General features: G+C 31.0%; 1 protein-coding gene across 1 annotated transcript in view; it reads right to left on the bottom strand.

The window, feature by feature from the left end:
- Positions 1-219: 219 nt before the first annotated feature.
- The window catches only part of LOC132748804 (uncharacterized), a 47,845-nt gene continuing 21,478 nt past the window's right edge, over positions 220-26,586 (bottom strand). The window contains exons 17-32 of the mRNA XM_060738444.1: positions 25,073-25,151; positions 23,543-23,697; positions 21,172-21,315; positions 20,708-20,890; positions 19,881-19,985; positions 19,287-19,409; positions 18,687-18,854; positions 16,234-16,373; positions 15,108-15,232; positions 14,559-14,716; positions 8,387-8,530; positions 7,163-7,279; positions 5,773-6,282; positions 4,117-5,293; positions 2,962-3,491; positions 220-2,611 (exon numbers count right to left, since the gene is read on the bottom strand). Of these exons, the coding sequence (XP_060594427.1) occupies positions 2,487-2,611; positions 2,962-3,491; positions 4,117-5,293; positions 5,773-6,282; positions 7,163-7,279; positions 8,387-8,530; positions 14,559-14,716; positions 15,108-15,232; positions 16,234-16,373; positions 18,687-18,854; positions 19,287-19,409; positions 19,881-19,985; positions 20,708-20,890; positions 21,172-21,315; positions 23,543-23,697; positions 25,073-25,151 (3,983 nt within the window). The 3' untranslated portion in view covers positions 220-2,486. The remainder of the gene's footprint in view (positions 2,612-2,961; positions 3,492-4,116; positions 5,294-5,772; positions 6,283-7,162; positions 7,280-8,386; positions 8,531-14,558; positions 14,717-15,107; positions 15,233-16,233; positions 16,374-18,686; positions 18,855-19,286; positions 19,410-19,880; positions 19,986-20,707; positions 20,891-21,171; positions 21,316-23,542; positions 23,698-25,072; positions 25,152-26,586) is intronic.

The raw sequence follows: 26,586 nt of genomic DNA, 5'->3' as shown, positions 1-26,586 counted from the left end.
CACAAAATCTAGTAAAAACGATCAATATGTGTTGTAGTGATGGAAAGTAAAAGGCTCTGTTTTCTATAAATAGAATTTAGTTACATATAACCTAGTATTTACTTTTTGATGCTCTTAGTTTGCTCAGGAGTACTCTTTAATGGAATAAATCTCATCGTCAGGATGACACTACCCTTTGAATACAAAGGGAAATAAATCGCAAATTATAAAGACGTTTAAATTAACCAAATGTTTAATGAACTAAGGTTTTTATTTACACTTAAGTAAACATTACTAAAATATTTACTAGTTTGTAGTATGCATTTTAATATAAACTGTTCTTATTTAACCAAAAATGTGAAAATCAGAATAAACTAGTTGTATAAATGATTTAAACCAGTTGAAGGCTGTTAAAAATGTAATAACTGAAAATATGAAAAATAACCTTAATGATAATGTGCTGTTAAACTAATGAATATTAATAGTAGCTAGCCTTTTTTTAATCTTTATCTTTAATCTTTATCAACAAAAACAAAAAATTGTACCAGAGTTACCAACGCCCCCCGCATCAAGCACAACATTGTGATATTTTTAAAGATGAGGTATGGATCTGGACTTTCAGTGCAAAATTTTGATCAATGCTAGATCTACACATTCAAGTAACAATAATTCATTAAAGAAATATGATTAGATAACTCCCGCATATGTGTAAACAGATACACATTTGTTTACTTGTTATCACTATTTCAAAGGCACAAAATGTGACAAAAACAAAATAAATACAGGAAATGGTCTGTTACAGGGCATATTTCATGTGCAGTCATCAATCAAGGTGTGTCGGCAATTCACAAATGACATTTTATTTCAATGGCCCTGACTTGGCATGATACCTTGTAACAGACAATTTGAGGCTTTGACTTTCAAGTGTAACCTTGACCTTTGAGGTAGGGGTCCATGTGTTGCGCATGATAAGTCTTCTTATTATTGTAAACATATGTGCTAAGTTATTTTAAAATCCCTTTATTGATGAAAAAATAAAATATACCGCACATAAAATATATCATAGAACATACCATGTTAAGCTTATGCACTCGCGTATGACCTTGACATTGAAGGTAGGAATTCTGGCTGTTGTATGACACATGGCCCCATTATTGTGAAAATTTGTGCAAATAATTACAAAATCCCTTGAAAAAAATGGACTGCCCTCTCAAGATCATGTTAAGCCTTGATCTCTAAGTATGGCCTTGACCGTGGAGATAAGGGTTCGGTTGTTGTGCACGACACATCATTATTGTCAACATTTGTGCCAGATTATTTCAAAATCCTCTGATAGATGAAATGTTATGGACCGGACACAACAAATACCCTCGAACAGCGATGTTGACCTTTTATTACCATATATGACCTTGATCTTGAAGGTAGGTTTCTGAGTGTTGAGCACGACACATCATCTTCTCTATGTGAACATTTGTGCTATGTATTTCAAACACATTGATGGATGAGAAAGCTATGCACTGGAAACAAAATAAAAGTTATAACAGACTATGTTAATCTTTGACATACAACTGTGGCCTAGACCGTCAAGGCGAGTGGTTGTTGCGAATGACACATCGTCTTATAATTGTGAACATTTGTGCAAAATGATTTTAAAATCCCTTGATCTTGTTAAATGAACTTTTGAATTTCAGAGGGGAGCTAGCATCTACATACAGGTGGCACTGTATATAAGAACTTATCAGATTGGTCTGCCAACTGCCAACTAGCATTTACTTAACAAATGATTTAGGCTTATCAGTTCTTTACATAACTATTCTTAAAGTAGATTATGACTCATGGAAAAGTTAAACATGAAACACTATAAACATCAAAAGATGATAATAATTACTCAGTATTTCAAAGTAACAATAAAAATCAAAATACTACCAAGAAAATAAATATAATTAAAAACAAACATAATTAAAATATGTAAATGTTTAATCTACAACTTGTACTTCACTTAATTTAAAGACCAGTGGGAGTAAAAGTAGAACCATTCTCTATATAGTGCATATAAAAAGCCTTAGGTGCTAAGTTACTGTTAAAGAGTGTATTTATAAGTTCTACAAAGTTATTTAGTTCAATTATAATCAACATTAAACTAGCGAATGATAAGAATGAAATGTCTTTAAAAATACATGTTTGATATCATTTAACTTTAAAATAAACATAAATCTAAGTTAAAGATTAAACCCTTAATATTTCTTCAAAAATATATATGAAGATTTTATATGCTATACTTCTGGAGTAATATTATGCAATATTATGTAATGATTATATAACCTGTTGTAGTTTGCATCCAACTTTACAACATATGCTTATCTTTGACCAGATACCTTTAAAGGAGACTACTTTAAAGGATTAAAGCGATTAAATTATAGAGCATATTTCATGGTGTTTTTAGCAGCGTCCTTATCACAATAAACACAATTACATAGAGAATATGTTTGCAGCTAGATAACAAGTTGTTATTTCAAAATTGCTGTCACCGTATACAAAAAGGGATTGATGGCTGAGTTAACTGGTAATATGAAAACGGCTGTCCAAGCATAAACATCACTCGGAATAGGAAATCCATTTAATGCCAAAATACCTGAAAAAGAAATGAAACAAATTGAACATTGTTGCTTTAATTTTGATCAGACAAATTGTACATTGTGATAAATTAAATAGATTCAGTAATTAAAGAAAGGATTTTTTTATGATTGGCGAAACATTTTGTACAAAAATATCTAACAAAATGTTCTCAAAAGTTTTGTATTCGAAAATAGATCAGACACGCTCTGAGAATTTAAAAATTCAAGAAGACTTTATAATGGGTCCTACATAAAGCCTTGAATTAATGGTTGAATTTAAATATGGGTTATAAGATTCATTAGCCGATGCAAAATTGGCATTGCAAATGAATGATTATATCAAGTTTAAATTTGCACGAGACCTTACCAAGCAATCCTATCGGAAACCAACAAAAAAAATCAGTCGCCGCAACAAAGATGAGATTTCTGGCCACTTTCAATTCGCGTTTTCTTGATAATTTTGTCTTCCGCAGAACTGATGGTGTTTTTCGAAGTTCAATGAATATGGAGATTTGTCCTACAGCAATAAGAATAAAAGTGCAGAAATTGAAGCCAATGAAAACTGATACAGAATATATCCAACCTGGAGGCTTATCTCTTGTTAAAGGCAATGCAACGCATACTCCGTTTTTTGAGTAGAATTTGTTTTCGAAGTGACTTGCGTAAGCCACTGGAATGATAGATAGGATAATGGAAATTAACCAGCAAATTCCGCAGCAGATATACGCCTTTATTGGACCAAACCTCACTGTGCCAAATGGAAATTTAATCACTAAAAATCGGTCCAACGTAATCAAGCAAACAAAACAAACACTGGCTTCAGATGAAACTGTAGACAAAACTCCGGCAGTTATACACCAATTACTGTTTCTCCATTGTTCATCCATTGAAATGTATCTGGAAATATATGATACCGTTTTATGAAAATTACAGGACTTTCTTTTGAAACCTGTTTGCTACTCTCATTCATTCATTATCTCTTTCAATTTATATAACAAGTTAACAAAAATTGATTTCATCTTTCATGTTAATTGTTGAAATAAAAACGGAAATCAATAGATGTCCTATTTAGACAAAAATAATCATAGCCTTTAAGAAAATACTTAGAAATGCAAGGTAAACAATTGGCTACGATGCCACGTTATCTTTACATATTAAGAAACCTAAGACAAAATTAACAAAGCATCTTCTTTCAAAGCAATAAAACAGGAAGCGACTGATTTTGACAAAATTTCCTGTAAATCAACTAATCCGAGTTACGATTAGACTAATACAAATGATTTAATAGCAAATTGAAATATCAAGTAGAGAAAATAACTATGCAGATATCCTGATTTGATAGATTGAAATGGTATTTGAATAGAGGTAGACAATATATTTTTCATCAGCATTTCTTTAGATATAAGTACAAGTCAGGCATTTGTGTACATAATGTTGTTAAAAAATCTCGTACATGTTGTCTGTTAATAAGTACGAAAAATAGTATCTGTTTCTGTAGAGTGAATTTATAAGAAACCAGTACCTGTTTTTGTAGACTAAGTCAGCAACTGCTATTATGATCAGGTACACACCCATAAGGAAATCTGCGACTGCCAGGTTAGTTACAAATATTCCATAACCTATCTGTAGCCTTTCACGATCGCAGGCAAGACGGTAGATGATTGTCAAGAGGTTTCCGCACAATGCAGCTATCCCAACTATCCAAAGCAGTACCTTAAGGATATAGTTTCTCATCAAGTCGTCACATGAAGAGAATTCATCCTTCAATGGTTTGCATTTTTCCTCCGGAACATATTTCGGGCGAATGCAACAGAATTTAAATTCAGGTGTATAAAGCTCTCGAAGTGATGTTATGCCATAGAATATTAATTGTCCGTATCTTAATACATTATTTCCTTCAAAATTGATTTTATGAACTACAGAATCATTGAAGGCATAATTTTCAATTTCCTCAATTTTACCATTAGAAATATCAATACTATTTAACTGTAAGTCAGAGAATGTATACGAGTTAATCTTAGTCAGGCCTGTGCCCGAAAGCTTTAAGCTTATTAATGCTTTTAAATCTTTAAAAGCTTTCAATGAAATATCTGTCAATTTAATGTTTCTATCTAAATTCAAATGGTTTAGATACTGCAGCATGCTGAATACCATATCCGGTAACCGTTGTATTTTATTGTTGCTAAGATCCAACGATATCAGATTACTTAAACTAGAAAAATGTTTTTTATTAATATGATGAATGTCACACGACGACATTTTAAGATAACGCAGCTTGCTATATACCACAGGTAACCGGTTTATTCTGTTGCTACTAAGATCCAATGACAACAGATGTTTTAAGTAGAAGAAAGCTTTTTTATCAATATGATGAATATCGCACGACGAAACATTAAGGCGTATCATATAAATAAAATTCAGATGTTTTTTTCGTATTTTGTTAATTTTAGGATTTTGACTTAGATCAACCATCCTGGCTTGTGTTGCCACTGATGAGATATCAGACATGGAAATGTCGGCCGACCTACAATTAATTACATCACCAACACAGTTACATTTCCGAGGACACAAAGAATCACACAGTCGTTCATCGTCACCATTTCTACAATGCACAACATTGTCACACACTTGTTCAAATGATATACATCGCTTACTTGAAGAACATCTGAACGTTCCATCACAAGGAATATTTGCAGCCTCTGAAACACAAAGGAAGAAGGACTCACCTCCAAGGAAATATACATATCAAACATTTTTTTCTCATGAAAGATTTACTCATAATTCTTGTGGTTTTTCTAACATTGTTTTTTCTTTATTTCTGTTTTCTTGTCACAATATTGAAACTGCTAAGGAATGAACACACCAGCATGGAGAAAGTTAACTATAAAACGTCTAAAAATTACTTAAGATTTCATGTTATTGTCAAATATTCTTATTACTCTTTGCAAAGTCATTTTTATCATTACATTTAAATTTATTGACAAAACAATTATTATTTTCTTTTGAAAAATAGCATCAGAAATGTTCTATTCTTTAATTGCTGTGCATAATATTTGTGTATCTCAAACAAATTTGTATGTACATAACAGGATGTACAGGGCTTTCTTAAGGCATTCTGTTTTATATCACTATTTTTTAATCTTATCAATTATGGTCATTTTTAATCTCTTTCACTCACCGGTACATATTTCTGGAAACCGTCTGAAGCCAGTAAAAAACAGAGAACTCCATCTACTGATGTGTATATCTCTAACAAATTTGTATCTATCAGCCTTGTAAAATGAAAAACTAAAATCTTTTATTACTCGATATATAAAAAACTCAGGCTCTGAAAGTTTGGATAATGCTAAGCGGGCAACATTTGCTGAATTATTACTATTCTCCAACACAATAATCGCTCTTTTTTCTGATTTTGAAAACCGAACTTGTTTAAGAAAGTTTGTTGTCAGTGTTGTATACTTGAATTCAGGTTCCAGGCGCAGATGTATATCTTTTTCTCTTACTTCCAACAAACTGTTTGTTATGTCAAACTCCTTTGATCTGTTCAGACTCTTAAAATAGAATAATCTTACGATACTCTTTTCAGTGCTTGTATAAAATTGTTTTGCTAAATGCATCGCTGCTTCTCTGCTTTCCGAGTCTTTATCTTCAACAAGTAAGATAACTTCTCTATCTGAGTCAATGCAAGCTGAAATTTAAAGCAAATCAAATAAAACATGAATTTAAAAAATGTTGGAACCTGAAATTTAATATCCATATAATTTTCATGGCAAAATTGACCGTAGACATTTGAATATTCAATGACCTTTTTTGCCCTTTGTTAATTTTCATACTTTATTTTTGTCTGGGCCATTTCTTCTAAAGTATAAAAACTATGGACTTGAAGCTTCATAGGATGATAAATCTCATTAAGAAGAAGTGCAGTGCACAAGAACCGGTACTCTGCATTTCTTATGTTTTTGAGTCATTGCCCTTTGTTAATTTTCATACTTTATTTTTGTCCTGGCCATTTCTCCTAAACTATAAAATCTATGGACATGAAAGTTCATAGGATGATAGATCTTATTGATAAGAAGTGCAGTGCACAGAAACTTGTGCTCTACATTTCTGATTTTTTGATTTGTTGCCCTTTTATGCATACAAAAAGTTGATTTGGGTAATTTTTCATTCCCCTTGAATAAAAGAAAAGTAATGATTTTAGTACATTTTCGTTATTTTTTTTTTTCACAAAACTGCTATTTGTTGGTGTCTTTAATGATGTACTTTAACTTTGGCACTTTTATTTATTATTTTTGTAAGCAAATAATACGTTGCTGTTGACAAAGAATGTTTCATAAAAATATCACAATTCTTGTCACAAACCTTGACATTGTTTCTGCAGATTTAATATCATATGATGCTACTTTCATAAAAAATGGTACTAGTGTGTCCTTAAACCCTAATTTGGGAAAGCCAAAGATGCGTTTTACACGTCGTTTTATTACTTTTTCAAATTCCATCGAAAGATAGAAAATTGTTTAATATGTCATATGGCTTTAGAGATGTTTTAAACAATTAAGATGACTTACTACACTCTTGTTCATCTTCTCCTCCAGGACATTCTTTTTTTCCATCACATAGAAATCTTTGTTCAATACAGTAACTTTCAGGACATTTCAATGTATTTTCAGGACAAACGAATTTTTCTGAAAAACATATGTTGTAATAAAATCTTAAACAATAAGTTTTTAAGGGATTATTTGTTAAAGTTGATAATGATAATGACAAGAAGTTTAAAATCTAGTTTCTGTTTTTCACTTTTGAAAGAAATCCAAACATTATGCTAATTTCATTACCCTCAATGCTTGCATATATTCCAACGACAGTAACCAAATCATTAAAACAAAAGAATAAGAATCCAAGTAAGTTAGTTATTTACGTTTAAGATCATTAAAAAGCGTTGAAATATGTTCATAAAAATGAATAGGGTTTGACAAAAATGCTATCAAATAATGATAAACAACTTTATATTCCGATGTACCACAGAAAAATTTATTATGACACTGTCTTTATTCATTAAAACTTACCGTAAATAGACTTGTCTTAACCATTCCTTATTTTACAGGAATTATTCAAATATGATAAATTATGTACAAAATGAGTAGTGAACAGTGTAGACTATGTAAAGCCGGCTAAAATTATCTTCACACGGCTTATGGATAGATGGGTTAAATACTACCCTACTGGTTTAATGTTTAAGTTGATAAGGAACTTTAGAACAGTTTCAAAATGTTTGCGTAAATGATTAAAGCAAAACAAAATGAGAAGACTTTTACAATTGCGTGGTAGAACTAAATTAAATAAATAATCATAATATGGTTGCGTTTGTAAGACCAGGGCTCTCCTAGGATAGGTATCATCAACAACAGTTCTGTAATTGTGAATCGCTTGATACATACATAATGCTAATACAAATTTTGTGAAGAGTTTTATACAGTCAATTTTTTAACAGGCTTGCTATCGTGAACATTTTTTTTCTGACAAGATTTGTAATTCATTTAAGTTAAGTTTATGGGTATGTTGAAAAGATCATACACATGTATTTGTTACTAAAACAAACATTAAGTCAACTAATCTAGTTTATAATACATAATATGTTGATTTGCACAAACTATTTCCTTTCCAAAGTAAAAACAGAAGTAAAATAGAAGTAAAATAATTAACGATCACACCGGAATGCTCTGATAAATATTTTCGTTATCCACTTTTGAGTAATGATTACAAGGGAATGCTTTGAAAATTGTTTTAATTACCACAGTTTCGTAAATGTTCTCCAGATGCACATCCTGTCATGTAACCGCTTGTATCTACGGAATAAACGCACACCATTGACGCTGATATAGCTTTTCCGTCTCTTTCACAAAGAAAAAAGCCACCAAAAACGTCTGCATTGTACTCTATTAAATGGTAAAAAATCATACTTAATTTTAAGCCAAAATCTAAACATGTCACTTACCGAAATGACTCATTATTTGGAAGAATTGTCACCAAGTGAATTAAAAAAGTCTTTTCACATATATTCTGACAATTTTAAGCATAAATTGACAAAACATTTTGAAATACATAATTATGCAAATGCATATACTTTAAGCAAAATTATGACAAGAGACCTATTTATAAAATAATGATCATCATTTCTCCAGAGTTTTATGTATCGATTTTTTTATGTTGCTTCATAATGAATCATTTTGTGTAATGATATTCTCTGATTTAGTGCAGAGAATAACAATTGGTTATACACATAACTAGAAATTCAAGCAAAAGACGAAATTCTTCTCGACGAGATCACATTGGCCCAGTTGCTCAAAACTTCTTTTAAATATTTAACAACGAAATTATTGTTAAATTAACAAAAGATTGTTAAATTCTGTATTCAATTTTGTTGTAAAGTAATCCTGTTGTTAAACATAGTGAACGTTAAAGTTGTGTTAAATTTACAAAGTGTTGTTATCTTTTTTGTTTAATATCTTTGTTAAAATTTCAGTTGTTCTGAAAAAAATAGCGTTATCTTTTTGTTAAAAAACCGGCTTTAACAAACATTTAAAAACAAAATTAATTCACCTCCAGAACCTTTAGAGGAACAGATAATAGGTTGCCCCCTTGCTCTACCACTGTCAACTCTCAATCAGTTACTTTTATCATTTTAACACAAATGGGACATATTTCTCAATCATTTATCGTATTATGAGCCTAGTAACCTCCAAAACAAGCATATGGAATAACAAGAGCACCGCTAGGCGGAGCATTATATGCATGAAAGTGATAAAAAGGATAAAGCATTTGAAAGACATGGGAATTAAATAATTTTACTACCAGGGATGGACAGAATGACGGGATATAACATAATATGAGCAAATTGTGTAGGGCATATGATTAATGTATTCAATACAAGTGATTATTCTATTAAGTTTGACAACTTTTAACAAAATTAAGGTCATTTGATATTGACCTTTAACCTTGTGACCCCAATATAGATATGCATCTTTTATTCAATATAGGCAATCATCCTATGAAGTTTGAACACTGTAAGCCAAATGGAACTTGTGTTATGTTCTGGAAAGCACAATTTTCAGTGTTCAGGTCATTATGACCCTGACCTTTGATCTTATGAGCCTAAAATCAGTAGGGGTCATGAAATGGACATGGTTCATCCTATAAAATTGTACAGCTGTAGGTTGATTACTACTAAAATTTTTGAGCGAAAGTTTTAAGGTTATTATGACCTTTACCTTGTGAACAAAAAGTTAATAGGGGTCTTCTACTCAAGGCCAAATGTGTGGGCCAAATGGAACTTAAGTTATGCTCGAGCAAGCACAAATTTTCAGTGTAAAGATCATTGTGACCCTGATCTTTGACCTTATGACCCCAAAATCAATAGGGTTCTTCTACCAAATATGGACAATCATCCTATGAAGTTTGAATACTGTGGTCCAAATGAAACTTAAGTAATGCTCTGGAAAATGTTTTAAGGTAATAGTAACCTTTGACCTTGTGACCCCAAAATCAATAGGGGTCTTCTACCCGATTTGGACAATCATCCAATGAAAATTGAATATTGTGGGCCAAATGAACTTAAGTTATTAAAGTTATGCTCCTGATATCGTTTTCAGTTTTTAAGTAATAGTGACCTTGATCTTTTACCTTGTGACCCAAAAATCAATAGGGGTCTTCTACCAAATATGGTCAATCATCCTATGAAGTTTGAATATTGTTGGCCAAATGGAACTTAAGTTATGCTCCGGAAACTCTTTTCAATTTTAAGGTAATAGTGACCTTGACATTTGAACTTGTGACCCCAAAATTAAAATGGGATTTTTACCCAATATGGACAATCATCCCATAAAGTTTGAATATTTTTGCCTAAATGGAACGTAAGTTATGCTCCAGAAACAATTTGCAGTTCTAAGGTTATAGTAACCTTGACCTTTGACCTTGTGACCCCAAAATCAATATGGATCTTCTACCAATATGGACAATCACCCTATGAAGTTTGAATATTGTGGGCTTAATGGAACTTACGTAATGCTCCGGAAACTTTTTTCACTTTTAAGGTTATAGTGACCTTTAACCTTGTGACCCCAAATTCAATAGGGGTCTTCTACCAAATATGGACAATCATCCTATGAAGTTTGAATATTGTGGGCCAAATAGAACTGAAGTTATGCTCCGGAAACTGTTTTCAGCTTTAAGGTTATAGTGACCCTGACCTTTGACCTTGTGACACCAAAATCAATAGAAGTCTTCTACTCAATATGGACAATTATCCTATGAAGTTTGAATATTATTGGCCGAATGGAAGTTATGCTCCGGAAACAAAATTGCTTATGGACGGACGGACAGACGGACGGACGAACGCCAGGGGTAAAACTTTCGAGCATACAAAAATCAATACCATAATCAGACCCTTAAAAGACTCATTAATTACCATTATGCAACAGTTAAACATGGTGTTCCATGACCATGTGTTCATTGTGTACTGTCAACAACAATTATATAGAGGATATTTGTTTGTTTGTGTGTAAAATAAAATTTTATTTCATCGAGTGGGCTTTAAAAACAGTATTCTCACGAGTTGCGTAGCCACTGTTTTTAAAGTTCACGAGATGAAATAAAAGTACATCTTACACAACAAACAAACAAATTTTCTTTTTATTTTATGCTTAAAAACAAGTTAAAACGAAATTTCCATAATATTAATGTTAATATTAATATTAAAATCTGTTTTCCCCATTTAGAGCCCCATTTAGTCGGAATTTCTCATGAAAAAGAAGAAGTCTTGAGCTGAAAAATAAGTCCGACAATCAACGTTAAACGACGGTGATCTTATTCATTTTATTAAAAAATATGAATGATCGCTTGTTTTAATAATAAAAACAAACAATTCTTGTAGGAGAAAAAGTCCAACCATCCATCCATATTTCTGTTACTTATTGCAAATTTATATTAGACCTGGCCTTGTAAAATGTAAGCGGTAGTCATTTTTTATAGTTGTTTATTTCAGGGGAGGAAAATAATTGTGTTTGATTCAGAGAGATGTCATTTAGATTTGCTAGTCGCACACCTTTTTAAAAGAAAGAAAACTTATTTGAGGATTGCAACAATCAAAAAATAAATGTTGACAGATGTGATATCATTAACAAAAGCAGCTAGGAAAATGGAAAACTTGGGAGATGGCTCAGGAACGCTGGGTTGTTTACTTGTTCTTCGAGTGCTGACTCTCATTGCTTTTTAATTTTTCATAAAGCATACGGCAGTTATTGCTCGTAGGATACTTTAATATGCCCAAATGTCATCAAGAGCACTTTTGCATTTGGAAGGAATGTATTTTTCAGACTGTAAAAAAGAAACAAAAAAAATAGAGACGAAATTTGGTGATTGGAATTTGAACAAATAGAAGTAAGTTTTCTTCTTTTTATTACTTCTGACATTTAAGTAATTTATCAATTTCAGCTTTGCTGTTTCTTTAAACAGCCTGACATTGTCAGAATTGTCAGCAAAAATAAAATTGAGGTACCACATGGGGAAAATCCTCAAAAAGTAGTTTCGTCATTGAAAAGTGTGAACTTATATTTTGAGAAATTATCAAAAATAATTTTCACGTATTAATCAGTAGTCCACTGAAAAGCATACAATAAAAGTGTTTTAAAGAGTTTAAAAAATAGAATTTATCATTCAGACTTTGCGTTTTTGCAGACATGTTTCCTTACACCCAGTTTTAAGATTTCACAAAAGGATTTAACAAACATTATGTAATGAACACTGATAAAGATGCAAACACAAGGAAAATATACATGTGGGAGAAGCATATGCTGGATCATTTCTACACGATAAATGGCAAGCACTGTTTGTTTTATATGCAGACTGGCTGGTTAATTTAGTTTATCAGACCAGAATACATACTTAATGCATGGTACATTGCCAAATGCTTCAAATACCAAATTAACTTTAAAAGAACATTAGATATGTTAACCCATGTTAAAACGGCACGATAAAATAAATCAATCTCAATTTTAGTCAAGATATTCATAGTTCCATATAGGTTCTGGGGTAAGGGTTACATTATGTAAATGACCAACAGTTAAAAAAGACTTATCAAATGACAAGAGGTTTTTTATTTTTTATTTGTCTATGACTCGATGGTATTTTGCAAACATTGTACATCAGCAGATATTTTGAGTAATCATTATTGAATTAGAGAGTAGTCCGCCATTTTGCGTTTTTGTAAAGGAAAGTTACACACTGCATTATGGGATCAGTTATTTTTATTAGACAGTTAACTAAACGTTAACCACCTTAACGCCTCGTTAACTAACGAAAAATTTGAACAACTCAATTTTTGGCATATCGTTAGTTAACTAATATGTTAAGAGTTAATAACTGTCAAGTTAATTTGTTGTTAAAGCTAACAAAAGTTTTGAACAACTGGCCTATTGTATTTTAAGTTTTTAATGTGTCATTGATACCTTATGGATTTTGAAGTGATGCCGTTGGTAAATAAAAGTCGGCGGCCGGACAGACTGACAGACGGATACTTTGTTTTCACTATATCAGCTTACAGCTTTGTTTTATTGTGATATATATATATATGAGGCATCAACTGGGTAAAACGTTTATCTTAATATTGTACATATACATGAAATTGTTATTGATAGTGACAAAAATATTGAATCAATTCATATCATGTAAATATTGTCATTAGTAGTATGTAAAGGGCATAGAGTATGAACCTGGATATCTGCTGTCACTCGTTTATGATATGAAAGAAATGTGTTGGTAAACATTGTAAAGAGCTTAGTGCAGTCAAGAAATCATTGCTAAACGACTAAATTCCTATGAAAGCATTATGTTTTTCTTTTTCGAGAATTTACCATGACAATAATGAAACAACAGAGTTTCAAAATTTATATTAATTATATGAAGATATAATGATGAAATATAAAATAACATACAAAATGTTACTATCACATTAAATTAGTTTATTTGATTCCACATGTCACTGTTATTTACTCAATTTTCATGCTACATCAAATTTGTACTTTAATAAATATATCATGCTAATACCAGGCTTTTTTAGAATTAGCAGTATGTAATTAGTACGCCTCACAACTTAAAATGGATGATTTACAATTAGAAGGTCATGAAAACAATGTGTGACTTGCTGTCTTACAGATAATGAAAATGGCTTTGAATTTATGACATTGCTAAATAAAAGTGATTTAAGGTTTCTTTCAAACAGTTTAAACATGTTTTGTTTCATTAATAGTGAACATGTGTTAAAAATCTATTAACAATTCTTGTTTGGAACCACTGAATAAAGTAATCACTGATACAGTATAATACATAACTACAGAAAAGATGCCAATTAATTAAGCATGTTTAAAACTTTTCTTTTTTTAAGGTACAGTTTCATATACATATTTCTTATTGTTATTCAAGATCATTTATAGGGTATTGAACAGTATATAAGTCGCTACAAATCTAAAAAATAAAGCTTTTACGAGTACGTTTTTTTAAACTTATCAATAACATATTTTGAAAGACGCACTTGTTTGCACTTGACCTGTTCTAAAAAAATTTAATCAACAAAATCACCATTTTACTGATAATATCTTTAACAAATCGGATGCTTTTAATACTCAACGTCTGACAAAAATATATATGTTTATTGATAAAAAGTTCAAGCAAATCTTTATCTTTATTGATACCCTATACAGGATACAAATGTATGAACCGTCCGTGTAAATATGGATAAAATCTTTATGTTATTCTTTCAATTAAAAAAATGTTCCTTCAATATGTAAGGAGAATATAATGCCTTTTTAAAGTTTAAATACTATGATAAACTTCTCGAGATTGAATTGGGCTTTGACAACTTTATTATTAATGTCAGAATACATAATATGTAAATGTTTATAGGCGCCATACCGTAAGTGCAATAAGGAGGTGCAGGTATCACGTCGAAGTAATTACTAGGTGTTAGAGGTCTCAACTCATCAAAATATGTTGAAGAAGCAGTACCACCTTCAACACGTAATTCTGTGATGTTTGTTCCATCACAAGTGGTTTTTGAAACCATATTATTCCTGGAATTTTGAACGACATATGTCTCAAGTTGTTTGTTTGTGTTTTTTTTTTAATATTATTACGTCACTACAAAATATTTTCAGATGCTCATCAAGTATCATTATCAATATTTGATATACATTTTGATAATGAAAACTTTAAGATATACCACGTTTGAATGGCAGCATTTTAATGTGCCATAAATTCAGTACAAGTGTTACCGAAACTTTACTTCAATAACAAAATTGTCAGACCAAATTTATTCCTTTTAACCCACATTGAAAAAATACTCGAAACGATCTCTTCTTGCGAAGAAAATGTTAAACACATAAATAACCAATGCTAAATTATTCTAATGTAAACACGTGCTTTTACGAAGTATGAGTGAACTAAAACAATTTTGATACATACTCAGTAGTAAGTGCTCCTTGTCGGAATGTTTTTATTGTGCAGTGACAAAACGGATATGCAAAATTATTGCTGTAATTGTCAATAAGAGCTGCTTCACTAAATCTGAACTTGCATTTCTTTTGTACCTGAAATAAAATGGACACTAAACAACAATAAAATTACAAACAAGCAAATCAGATGAACTTATATCACCCGCCGTACATTTCACTTATTGAAGCGTTGGATCCGGAAAGCAGAATGTGTTACTTGACCGGTGTTAATCTAGTTAAAATAGTTCGAATCATTTCTAAGTTAATTTTGTGTTGTGCTAAATGCTTGAACTTTCATAAATATGTTTATTTCAGCCCATTGTGTGAACCTATAAAAAGTGTTTTAAAGCAAAAGATGTTCATGGTTATTTCTTTCCATCTTTACATTAATATATCTATCTAATTAGTTTAAGCCAAGAAATCTCACAGTCACCCCATTCTGTGATTTTACAAATTTACCTCGCAACGATTTAAAAATGGGGAAAATGAATTTTAGAGTTATCTGCCCTTCTGAAATATTGTGATATTATGATAGAAAATATGAAAAAACAAATTTAATGTGAATATATTTTACAGTTTCTCAGAAACGACATGTAAACGAAAATCTAAGCTAACGCCGACGACCAGGGTCATAGCAAGAGCTCAACCTTTTTCTCCGAAGAATTGATCTAATATCTTTACAAAACATGTACATTTTGAAAAACAATATGATACGCTAAAATTTCATTTCGGTATGAACAAATATTTCGTACAAAATTGGCTAAAAACAAAACTTTTTTGTCCACGTGTACTTCTTTTGTTCGAACCTTTACATCACAGCGATACTATCTAATCGATTGCACTTCACTGTATTGTTTCAAGTTGCTGCTTTGTTATACTTTAAATTAATTCAACATATTTAAAATGAATGATTAATCTTATTGACTCGACATTTATTTTATTTGTTAGCAGAAAGAAAAAAAGAAAAAAGCTCAATATAATTATAAAAATGCATTGTACCGAAGGATATTGTCCACACTTTTTGTTAAACACTACATTTATTAATGCATTTTCGGATAAAAATATCCACAAAGATGAATATGTAAGAATTAACTTACATTAACAAAACAAGAATACTTTCCATTCAACACCTCATCTAAAATTGAATCCACTCTTACTCCATAAAATAAACATCGTCTTAGAAAAGTTATTTTTCCAGGTTCCATTCCTTGCGATATGAATTTCCAACCAATATTCTCTGTGAGAAATAAGGAATACCTGTCTACAAGACATCATAGTTAAAGCTACACTATTTAAACCCGTACTATGTATTCAATGACAAGTGTCTTTATAAGTACTTATTATAATCAAAATGATATTGTGTAAGTTAACGAAGATAAAGATAAAAATCAACAGTTAAGGCATGTAGTCGCGGAAATGCCCCAGAAAATGGTATGATTTCATTCAAATATTCATTAAAATAGAAATTTATATTCAAATACAAATTAACCATAAATAACTATAAATTAGGACTCCATGACCGAGTAGTTAATGCCGTTGGCTTTAAATCACTTGCCACTCACTACTTTAGGTTTAATGCTATCAGGGACTTTGTATTCTTTCTAGTCAGCAAACTATAAAGCTAGCTTACGGACGCTCGGCGGTTCCACTAAGGACACCTCTCGTGCCTGAAATAATGTACCAAGGGGCACCTGAAGACTTCCTGGAACAGTTTGCATCAAAGAATAGTTGTAACCCTACGATATTTCAGCACACATAAATTATCTTAAAACTGTAAAATAATTTGGATTGGACGTAGTTTACGTTTTGATTATTACAAACCGTTTCAAATAGCGTCCTTCTATTTTTAGCAGCCCCTCTTTTTTCCAAAAGCAATCGGTCTTATCATGCTGAAGTCGTTTAAACATACAATTCTATCCTTTTCATATACAGGTCAAAATGGATTACTATTACTACTAGGAACAATATCTAAGTGGAACATAATTTCTATTTAGGCTCGTTTTTTGGCTTTTATTGTTATCCTAGATGATATAAACTTTCGCCCACAAGAACACGATAATTCTCGTACAGATAAATTGCCTTCAAGAAATAAATATAATTTAGATGTAAACACTTGATTGCCTTTCACAACATTAAAATGCCTTAAAAACCTATACATGTACTTACTTCTCACTTAAAATCTTTTTTCATTTTCAACCCTCATTTAAAGCATTTAAATAATACTTATATGAACAACATGGATGTACAAACAGTTGTTTATCTTTCGTATTATCTTAAGGATACGTCTAAGACAAACATTGAACATAAAACTTACAAAGTGCAATAACTCTCTTTACATAATTTTGAAGATATTGACCTTTTCATATTTTTCATACTTAAATTTAATTCCCGGATATTACATGTATTAGTAACAAAATATTGGAGAATCACTGGAATGTTGTCATTAAACAGATGCGTTACAAAAACCATAACCCTCCGTAATATAACCTTGGAGTTATTTCATATCGTATATTTCACATATCTTTTACTATCTGGAGCAAAACGGAAGAAATATTAAATATATTAAATTGGAGTTGAAGCGTCACAGATTGATATATCGCATTATGGAAATACACCCTCTATTACATTCTAATTTGTTTATATCTTTGGAATGTGTTATGATAGTTTGGTACGTTTTGAAGCTATACAACCTTAATACATCTTTGCCGATGGTGTTTGTTTATATGAAATTAAATATAGGTTTCTTATTTTAATCAACCACACTGGTGGTTTAAATCATATGCTTGTATACGTTTGACTTCAGATGAAAATTCATATGTCAGAATCGGCTCTCTACTGTCCATGGGCAATGTCCCTTCCAAATAAAATAAACCACTCATGTTATCGTATAAACAAGGTTAACAGGCCTCCAACGTACAAACTGACCAATTCAATCAAAAAATTGGCCCAACAATGGGATAAAGTCAAAATTGATATCTGATGGGCCTTGGAAATGACTTTCTAATATAATCCTAAAGACAAGTTCAAAGTGAATATCTTTTAAATTAGTATTTTCAAAAATGAATGTTGCATGTAAAAGTAAGTTGTAAAGTTAAAAAATTTCATAATATATATAGTGTTTTCTGATTGGTTAATTATCTCGTGGCCATGATTTAGTTATCTCGTGGCCACAAACTTTGTAACTCGTGGCCACGACAAAGTATCTCGTGGTCGCGACTTAGCTATCTCGATGCCACGACTAAGTAACTCGTGGCCACGACATAGTATCTCGTGGCCCCGACTTAGCTATCTCGTGGCCACGACTTAGTAACTCGTGGCCATGAAATAGTATCTCGTGGCCACGACTTAGCTATCTCGTGGCCACGATATAGTATCTAGTGGCCTCGAAATAAACAAAAACACACACACATGTCATCTTTGTGCCACCGTACTTTTGCCATTTTTATATGGACATTTCAAAAATTAAACGAGACAGGTTTTTCTGAGATCGGTTTAGTATAAAGAAACTACAGGTATTGATCAGAAATTATGTATCTCAACATTTTCTTACCTGAACCGACCTTTCCTGCCCATAGATATTCACCACTAATGTCATTTGTAGTTGGAGGACAAAGCCTTTCATCGCTGTTATAACTACAGTCAGGGTAACTATCGCATCTCAGTCGATGAGGAATACATTTATAATCATGGGCGCAGAAGAATGATTCCTTACATAAGTCTAGAGATGCAATATAAAGGAAGTGTTTCTTGATATCATACATTCAACATAGTAAATCAAAAAAAGACGACGTTTTCATTGAGTATATAAAGCGGTTAGATAATGATACATTAATCTCTGTAGTATCTATAATACAATAGTTATTTGAATTTCATGTTTTACTCCAAGATCTTGACAGAAAAGAAAACGAATTGGCAAGACTTTAAACTATTTTGTGATGTGAAATTCCTTTTTGCATTTATTTTAACATGGCAGACGTTTAAGACTAAACGCAATCAAAATGTAGGCGTCTTTTTTATTTTTCGTCAGAATAAATTTCTTATTATTATTAGATGCTTTAAAAACCCTTCAACTTCAGATCGGTGATGCATGCAGGTTTAATAACAAATTTCTAAATGTTCAGTTTACATTAATACAAAATCATATACAAACTACAATTCATTTCATCGCTATTGTCTGAACAGTCATATTTAGCATTACAATGGTCATCCTCTGGAATACACTGTCCGTTTTTACAACGAAACTCATCCAGTTCGCACATTCGGTTATCTAAAACTATTCGTAAAATATTCATTTAATGATTCAAAAGAATGGAAAAAGAAACAAATTTCAGCCTTTAATGCAGTGTCCATATGAGCCTAAATTAAATAAGGAAACGTTAGTGTATTTAAAAAGAATAGGCTATTACATAAAGAATAAATACTGAAACATAAATTCAACAATTGTGCCAAGAACCCATACCCTACAATAGCATAATTATATCTGAATGTCAATCATATGCTCGACAACAAGATCGGGGTAAACAGAAATTTATTTGTAGAAATTAACCTATTCTTACAAATTTCATTTTATGAGGCAAGATTGATATTTGAACATTTTTGTGTCGCTTTTCTTTAGGGTGAACTCACATCAGTAATACGTATTTAAAAGCATTGTTTAACACGTAATAGGGAAAATACAACCCCCGCTTGTTTAATGATCTTCATTTTATTGCGTTATCTTTATCATTGAGATGTAATTCCTTACCGCAAAATTCATCCGTACCGTCCGCACAGTCGGATATTAGGTCGCACACTTGACTCAGGTTTATACAATTTCCCCCATCACATGAAAATTCAGTGTCATCACATGCTACAAACAACTTTAAAGGTATTATAGATATATCTTCATTTTTCTTAATATGGACAAAATGTTCTTTTGTTTAAAATTATATAATTTCATAGTTGATAATATTGTATCTTCGAAAGGTAAACAAATGTAATGACATAGCCATGGTTTATGGGACTTTGTGAAAACGAGCAATTTTTTTCTTAATAAACATCAGTTTTAACCATCGAAAGATTATCTGCAAATTAAATAAATAAAGGCTAACTGTTGAAGTTATAATGTCTTAAATATAATTTATGCATGTTAAACATATACATATTATTAACAGCGCCGAAAATGAGTTTATTTCCGTTCTTTAAAAAGGGGAAACATACGATTTTACTCTCTTAACAATTTATTAAGAGCATGTTTGACGATTCGCCACCTGAAGAAAATAGCGCTGAATGTGAGCTAATTTGTCAGAAAACTAGGCAAATGTAAATAAAGTAAAGTAACTGTTGTAAGTTGTAAAGTTTTAAGGCATAGCCAACACTATGGGTGTTAAATTTCTCGGTTAACAAATGGTTCAGCAATATGCTCATTGTATTGTTTTTGTTGTTTTTTCTTATTATTATTATACAAAATTTTAGATTAAAATTAGTGTTATTTTATGGCTTCATGGGACTTTTACAAAATACAAAATAAACGAACTATGCACAATTGACAAATAAGAGCATAAGTGTGTAACTAACACAACACAAAATTACCAATATTGTTGAACGAACAACTGACTTCGTCTGAGGCATCAAGACAATCGATGACGTCATCACATTTAGCTAATATTGATACAGATTCTTTGGTTTCTGTACAGCGGAAATAAGCCCAGGGTTTGAGTCGATTAGGAAAATATTTTTTTACCATTAATTTGCTATGTTTCGTGAGAATGTGATCTAAATAAAAATATCATAAATATCAAGAAAAGTATTGCAGACACTATCATCAAAACATACACTAAATTCGTATTAAATAGAATAAGATATTGATTCAATACCTACACATAAAGCGTTTTACTGATCTATATATTAGTATACATGTATGGAGTATTTTTCACTTAACACAATTAATCTTTCGACAAAAGTCATTTTCCTTATAATTTAATCCGACAAAAGTGGAAAGTTAAATCAAAGCTCAATATCAAATTCCTTGGCATTATGTCGAATAATTTACAAACCTGGAATAGCTTTCTGACATGACATTTCATCTGAAAAGTCTAAGCAGTCAAAATTCCGATCACACCAATGTACCCTAGGTATTGACGATCCATCAGAGCACTTAAAGTAGTATATCTCTTCAGGAATTCTGGTGTAACCATTGTCTAAATTAATGATTATACTGTATGTTAACTATAAGACGGAAAATCTCTGTGAACAAAATTTAAACTTTGAATTTATTGTTGACACATTTCATTTTAACGAAATTATATTTCGGTTGAGCAGAAAAGGAATAGAAAAGAACAGAACAAGTGTGTATTATGTCACTTCGGGGTTACGTATACTTTAATCTGAAAGCAATATTCTCTTCTATTTTGACTAAAAACAGGAACTTCTTGTCAACATAAATTTCAATTTGATGTAAAGTGTTTAATCTAAAAGGGCATTTGGTGTGCCATAGTACAACAAGACCACAATGTTCAATTTCAAGCCTTAGCCTGTGTAATTGCATTTTAACCAATTAAGTCGGAAAATATTAAAACAATTATTTATTTATTGCTTAGTATAATTTTGTTCATATACAATAAATAACTTCCGATGCAAAGAGCACGGCTCCAAAAAATATTCGCCTAAGTCTTTAACATAAAACCACTAAATATCTTTCGAAGTAAGAAGTAATTCTTAAACACGGAAACTACTTGTATAGACATGCGACACAGCGGAAATGAAAAATTAGAATTTGATATCATGTCATATCAAAAATAACATATTTTATTTTATGCTTTTCAGTGGATTACTGATTTATCCGTGAAAATTATATTTGGTAATTTCACAGTGAAAATTATCAAAATATAATTTCACTCTTTTCAATGACGAAACTACTTTTTAAGATTTTCCCCATGTGGTACCTAAATTTTATTTTTGCTGACAATTCTGACAATGTCAGGCTGTTTAAAGAAAATGCAAAGCTGAAATTGATAAATAACTTAAATGTCAAAAGTAATAAAAAGAAGAAAACTTACTTCTATTCATTCAAATTCAAATCACCAAATTTCGTCTCTAAATTTATTTGTTTCATTTTTACAGTCTGAAAAATACATTCCTTCCCCATGCAAAACTGCCCTTGATGACATTTGGGCATATTAAAGTATTCTACGAGCAATAACTGCCGTATGCTTTATGAAAAATTGAAAAGCATTGACAGCCATCACTGGAAGAATAAGTAAAACAACCCAGCGTCCTTGAGCAAGCTTCCAAGTTTTCCATTTTCCTAGCTCCTTTTCTGAATGTTTTCACATCTGTCAACACTTATTTTTTGTCTGTTACAATCCTAAAATAAGTTTTCTTTCTTTTAAAAAGGTGTATGACTAACAAATCCAAATTATATCCCTCTGAATCTTACACAATTATTTTCCTCCCATGAAATACACAACTTTAAAAAATGGCTGCCGCTTACAATTTACAAAGCCAGGTCTAATATAAATTCGCAGTAAGTAACAGAAATATGGATGGATGGTTGGACTTTTTCTCCTACAAGAATTGTTTGCTTTTATTATTTAAACAAGCGATCATTAATATTTTTTAATAAAATGAATAAATATCACCGTCATTTAATGTTGATTGGCGGACTTATTTTTCAGCTCAAGACTTCTTGTTTTTAATGAGAAATTCCGACTAAATGGGGCTCTCAATGGGGGAAACAGTTTTAATATTAACGTTAAAATTATGGAAATTTCGTTTTAACTTGTTTTAAGCATAAAATTAAAAGAAAATTTGTCTGTTTGTTGTGTAAGATGTAATTTTATTTCATCTCGTAAACTTTAAAAACAGTATTCCCACTCGTGAGAATACTGTTTTTAAAGCCCACTCGATGAAATAAAATTTCATCTTACACACAAACAAACAAATATCCTCTATATGATATATAGTTGAATAGTTTGCTAAATTTTGCTTTTTGTGTGCAACAAGTATTAATAATAATGGACTCTTTTTGTCGTATGCAACTTGTTACGAAGTGCATTCCTATATGGCGCGGTCAAGTCATTCTGAACGCTTGACAATCTTAACGAGCTCGATAAATTATCAAATTAAAACAAACAGTTTGACTACTCTGGGGCTTAGAAGAAATTTCAATTGAAAACAAAACTATGAAGCCGTCAAAAAAGACACAGTTTACATATTTAAATCTTGCACGAATGACATATATATATTGCAAATATCAAAATGTTGAAAAAAAACTGGCATCACCATAAAGCTTTTTTGACATTAAATTTCATAAAATATGCAAAGTAAAAATATGAAATATAAACATATAAAGTAAATTTAAATCTATTTGGTCTCGTCATAACAAAAATAGTTATAATGAATTAAATACTAGTTAAAGAAATATACTTTTTGTGTTAGTTCCGTCCTCTGAAAAAGGTTTCTCACAAATGAAAAAATCAACTAAGTTATCTAAACAATCTTCCGTTCCCCAAAGTTCTTCGGTATTGAAATACTCGAATAACGTATAAGTGCAATCCCCAGTTGAAGGGTGTCCGGTTTTCCTATAATGATAAAAACAAGCTAAAAACCATGTAAGCTATTCAATTGCAATAGTATCGTATGGTTAACTATAACTAGTAATTGTAAACTGGAATATTAAAACAAAAATTGAAACTTTCGAAAAATACTTTAAAAGTTATGAAATAAGTAGGAAGTGTCGTTATCATCTCTTTTATAAAAAAAATGCAAATCTATTTACTTGTCCATATATCAATATATTTAACAGTGAGTATTGAATGAGTGAAGTACTTATTTCTGGACGTTTTCAACATTGGTTTGCTTTACATGCTATATATTCGTTATTCTTGTTTTTCCCGCCGAGTTTAACAGGATGCCAATTTGGTTATATCTCGGCCGTCGATTCACTTACTCGGCTTACACGGATAACTTATCAATATATACCTCATTAGTCCGCACGCAATTAACCGATTACTAATCCCACATGATTTCTTTTTCATCGGTGATCGCGGAAGATACATCAGAACCAGCAATCCCACGCCGTATTACCGGCGCCAAGGATGGCAGATCTCTGTTGTAATGGCAGATTTAAGTCGTATTTTGAAGCGGTGCATGCGCATAACAATTTCTATAGACTGCACCTAATTTTTTCTTCGACCGGATCAGATTAAACGTCTGTAAAACTTTCAAGAAAAGACTCACAGGGTAGATATTTGGCTTGCGTGACCCCAATGGATGAACGTCTATATTAATAACATTAAATCCTGCCATTTAGTTAAAACTTGAGATATTTTGAACAAAAAACAGATATTTTCACGGATTTTTCCAAAGCTGTCACTTTTAACCTGCTCAAAATAGTCTAAAAACAGAAAACGAGTTTAAAATTACCTAATAATATCTCCGGTCAATAGACAATAGTTTCATAGCAATGAAATGGGCAGTATTTGTGTAATATAATAATACCAACCAAATTTATAACCTACCTCTACCGAGCAGTAAATTTAAGCTATCTGCCATCACTGCAGTGATCTGCCATCACTGGCGCCGGTTATACGGTGTGAATCCCGTCATTATTTATCCGATACTCTTCCTATTAATCTCTGTGGGTTTTCCACATTACAGATACATTATGGAGGATAAGCTTGTTGAAACATGTTTGTTATATCAATATAAATAAAACGATGAATAAATAAATAAACGAACGAACGAACGAATAAATAAAATAAATAAATAACCAATCTTTTACATTTTCTGAAATTAAATGTATTGTTAACGAGTTAATAATATACACATAAATAGTATATATACTTCATGTTGATTTTTGTTGGACCTGTAGATTTCTGGTACCTTACCTTAGATAACCTGTCAACAGTTTGATATATAAACATTTTTTATTTCTAAAAGACAAAATTTTAATACCAAAATCTTGAAATAAGTTTGTTGCCGTTTATCCACTTAAAACCCATCTTCCTGTTTTTGTCCTGAATTCTTCTTAAACCTTTAGAAATCAAAACGACAAATCAGTATTATATACATTAGATTGAGAAATGCATGAGAAAATCATGCCATTTAGATATTTCAATAAAATTCCTGAATAATTGATAAATTGTAAACAATTCTTGATTTGTTTTTATTTAAGTAATAAACAGTTGTCAGAGAAATTTCTAATTAAAGTATAGAAATATGTCCACTAGTTGTATTATTTATCTAAGCCATACAGAGGTATTAGATGCATAAATGACACTTTTTCAAAAGGCGCTTTAAATTTTTTTTATATTATTTTACTGAAAAATATTCTAGAATTAAATACAAGAAATTACAAAAGTTTACCATCTTATTTGAAAAATATTGACAATTTAAGGTTCAACATTTGAATCGTTTTTAAACAACAACAATAACAACAACAAATATGTTTTCATTAACTGTAGTAAAGTTTCACTGAATTAATATTTTCCTTACTTGAAAAGTGATTACAAAGAACTATAGTTTTTGAATAACTTCAAATAAATCAATGTTAAATGTGTATGAAAATATTTTTGTTTGGCTATTTGAGACAAATACTTGTCATTTTACATCAAATGAGAAGAGGATGGGGTCAGAATTTGTCAAAGGTAATCGAGGCATCAACTATTTTAATAATTGTTATCTAGAAAGTATTCTGAACATTTGAACAAAATATAAAGAAAGTTTACCTTGTCGATTTTAAATTATAATAATTTTAATTCGTTATACTATGAAATTTCATACATTTCACAGTAAAAATTATAAATACTTAAAATATTAAATATAAATTAAGAAAGAAAACGATAATCTGACAAAAACAAAAAGAAGAAAAAAAACTGAGAAAAAAATGCATCTTCTGGGGTTTGAAAAACCACGCCCTAACGAAACCTTTCTCCTTACTGTAAATGATACTGCATTAGGCATCTAATACTTAAATGAAAAGTTATGAAACGCAAACACTAAAGAATACAATCAAAAAGTTGACAGTAACAAGGATGAAAAGGACCATGTGGCCAGGTAAGGGGTGTAAAATGGAGCATCTATGGTAGAGGGTTACTTTCAATTTACGAGGGATGAGAAACTGGGACAAACGAGTGTCACCGTAAATAAACAAAATTAATGATAAGAACACAGGATGTTACCGTCTTGGAACAATAACGATTACTACCGTACATGCATGTCATGACTTTAACAGAATTACTATTTAAAAGATCAATCTTTACACTGTGCGTAAGTCATTGTCCTAACATAAAGAAATTTTCACGACGCGACCAGCTATGCAAAACCGACCGGATGTAGCATTTTCTCGCGCATGCACAATCTGCGTAGGGCAAACATCATCGGCCTACATTGAAATTAAGTAGAAGTTTATAGACAATTCTGAATTAGTTGACGTTAAAAAAAGTATGATAAATAAATTTGATCTAAAG

Source organism: Ruditapes philippinarum, unplaced genomic scaffold (genome assembly GCF_026571515.1).
Source record: "Ruditapes philippinarum isolate M1 unplaced genomic scaffold, ASM2657151v2 ctg98_1_1_1_1, whole genome shotgun sequence".
In the NCBI taxonomy this organism is placed as follows: Eukaryota; Metazoa; Mollusca; class Bivalvia; order Venerida; family Veneridae; genus Ruditapes; species Ruditapes philippinarum.
The sequence above is the reverse complement of the archived record's forward strand: the minus strand, read 5'-3'. Positions and strand labels throughout refer to the sequence as shown.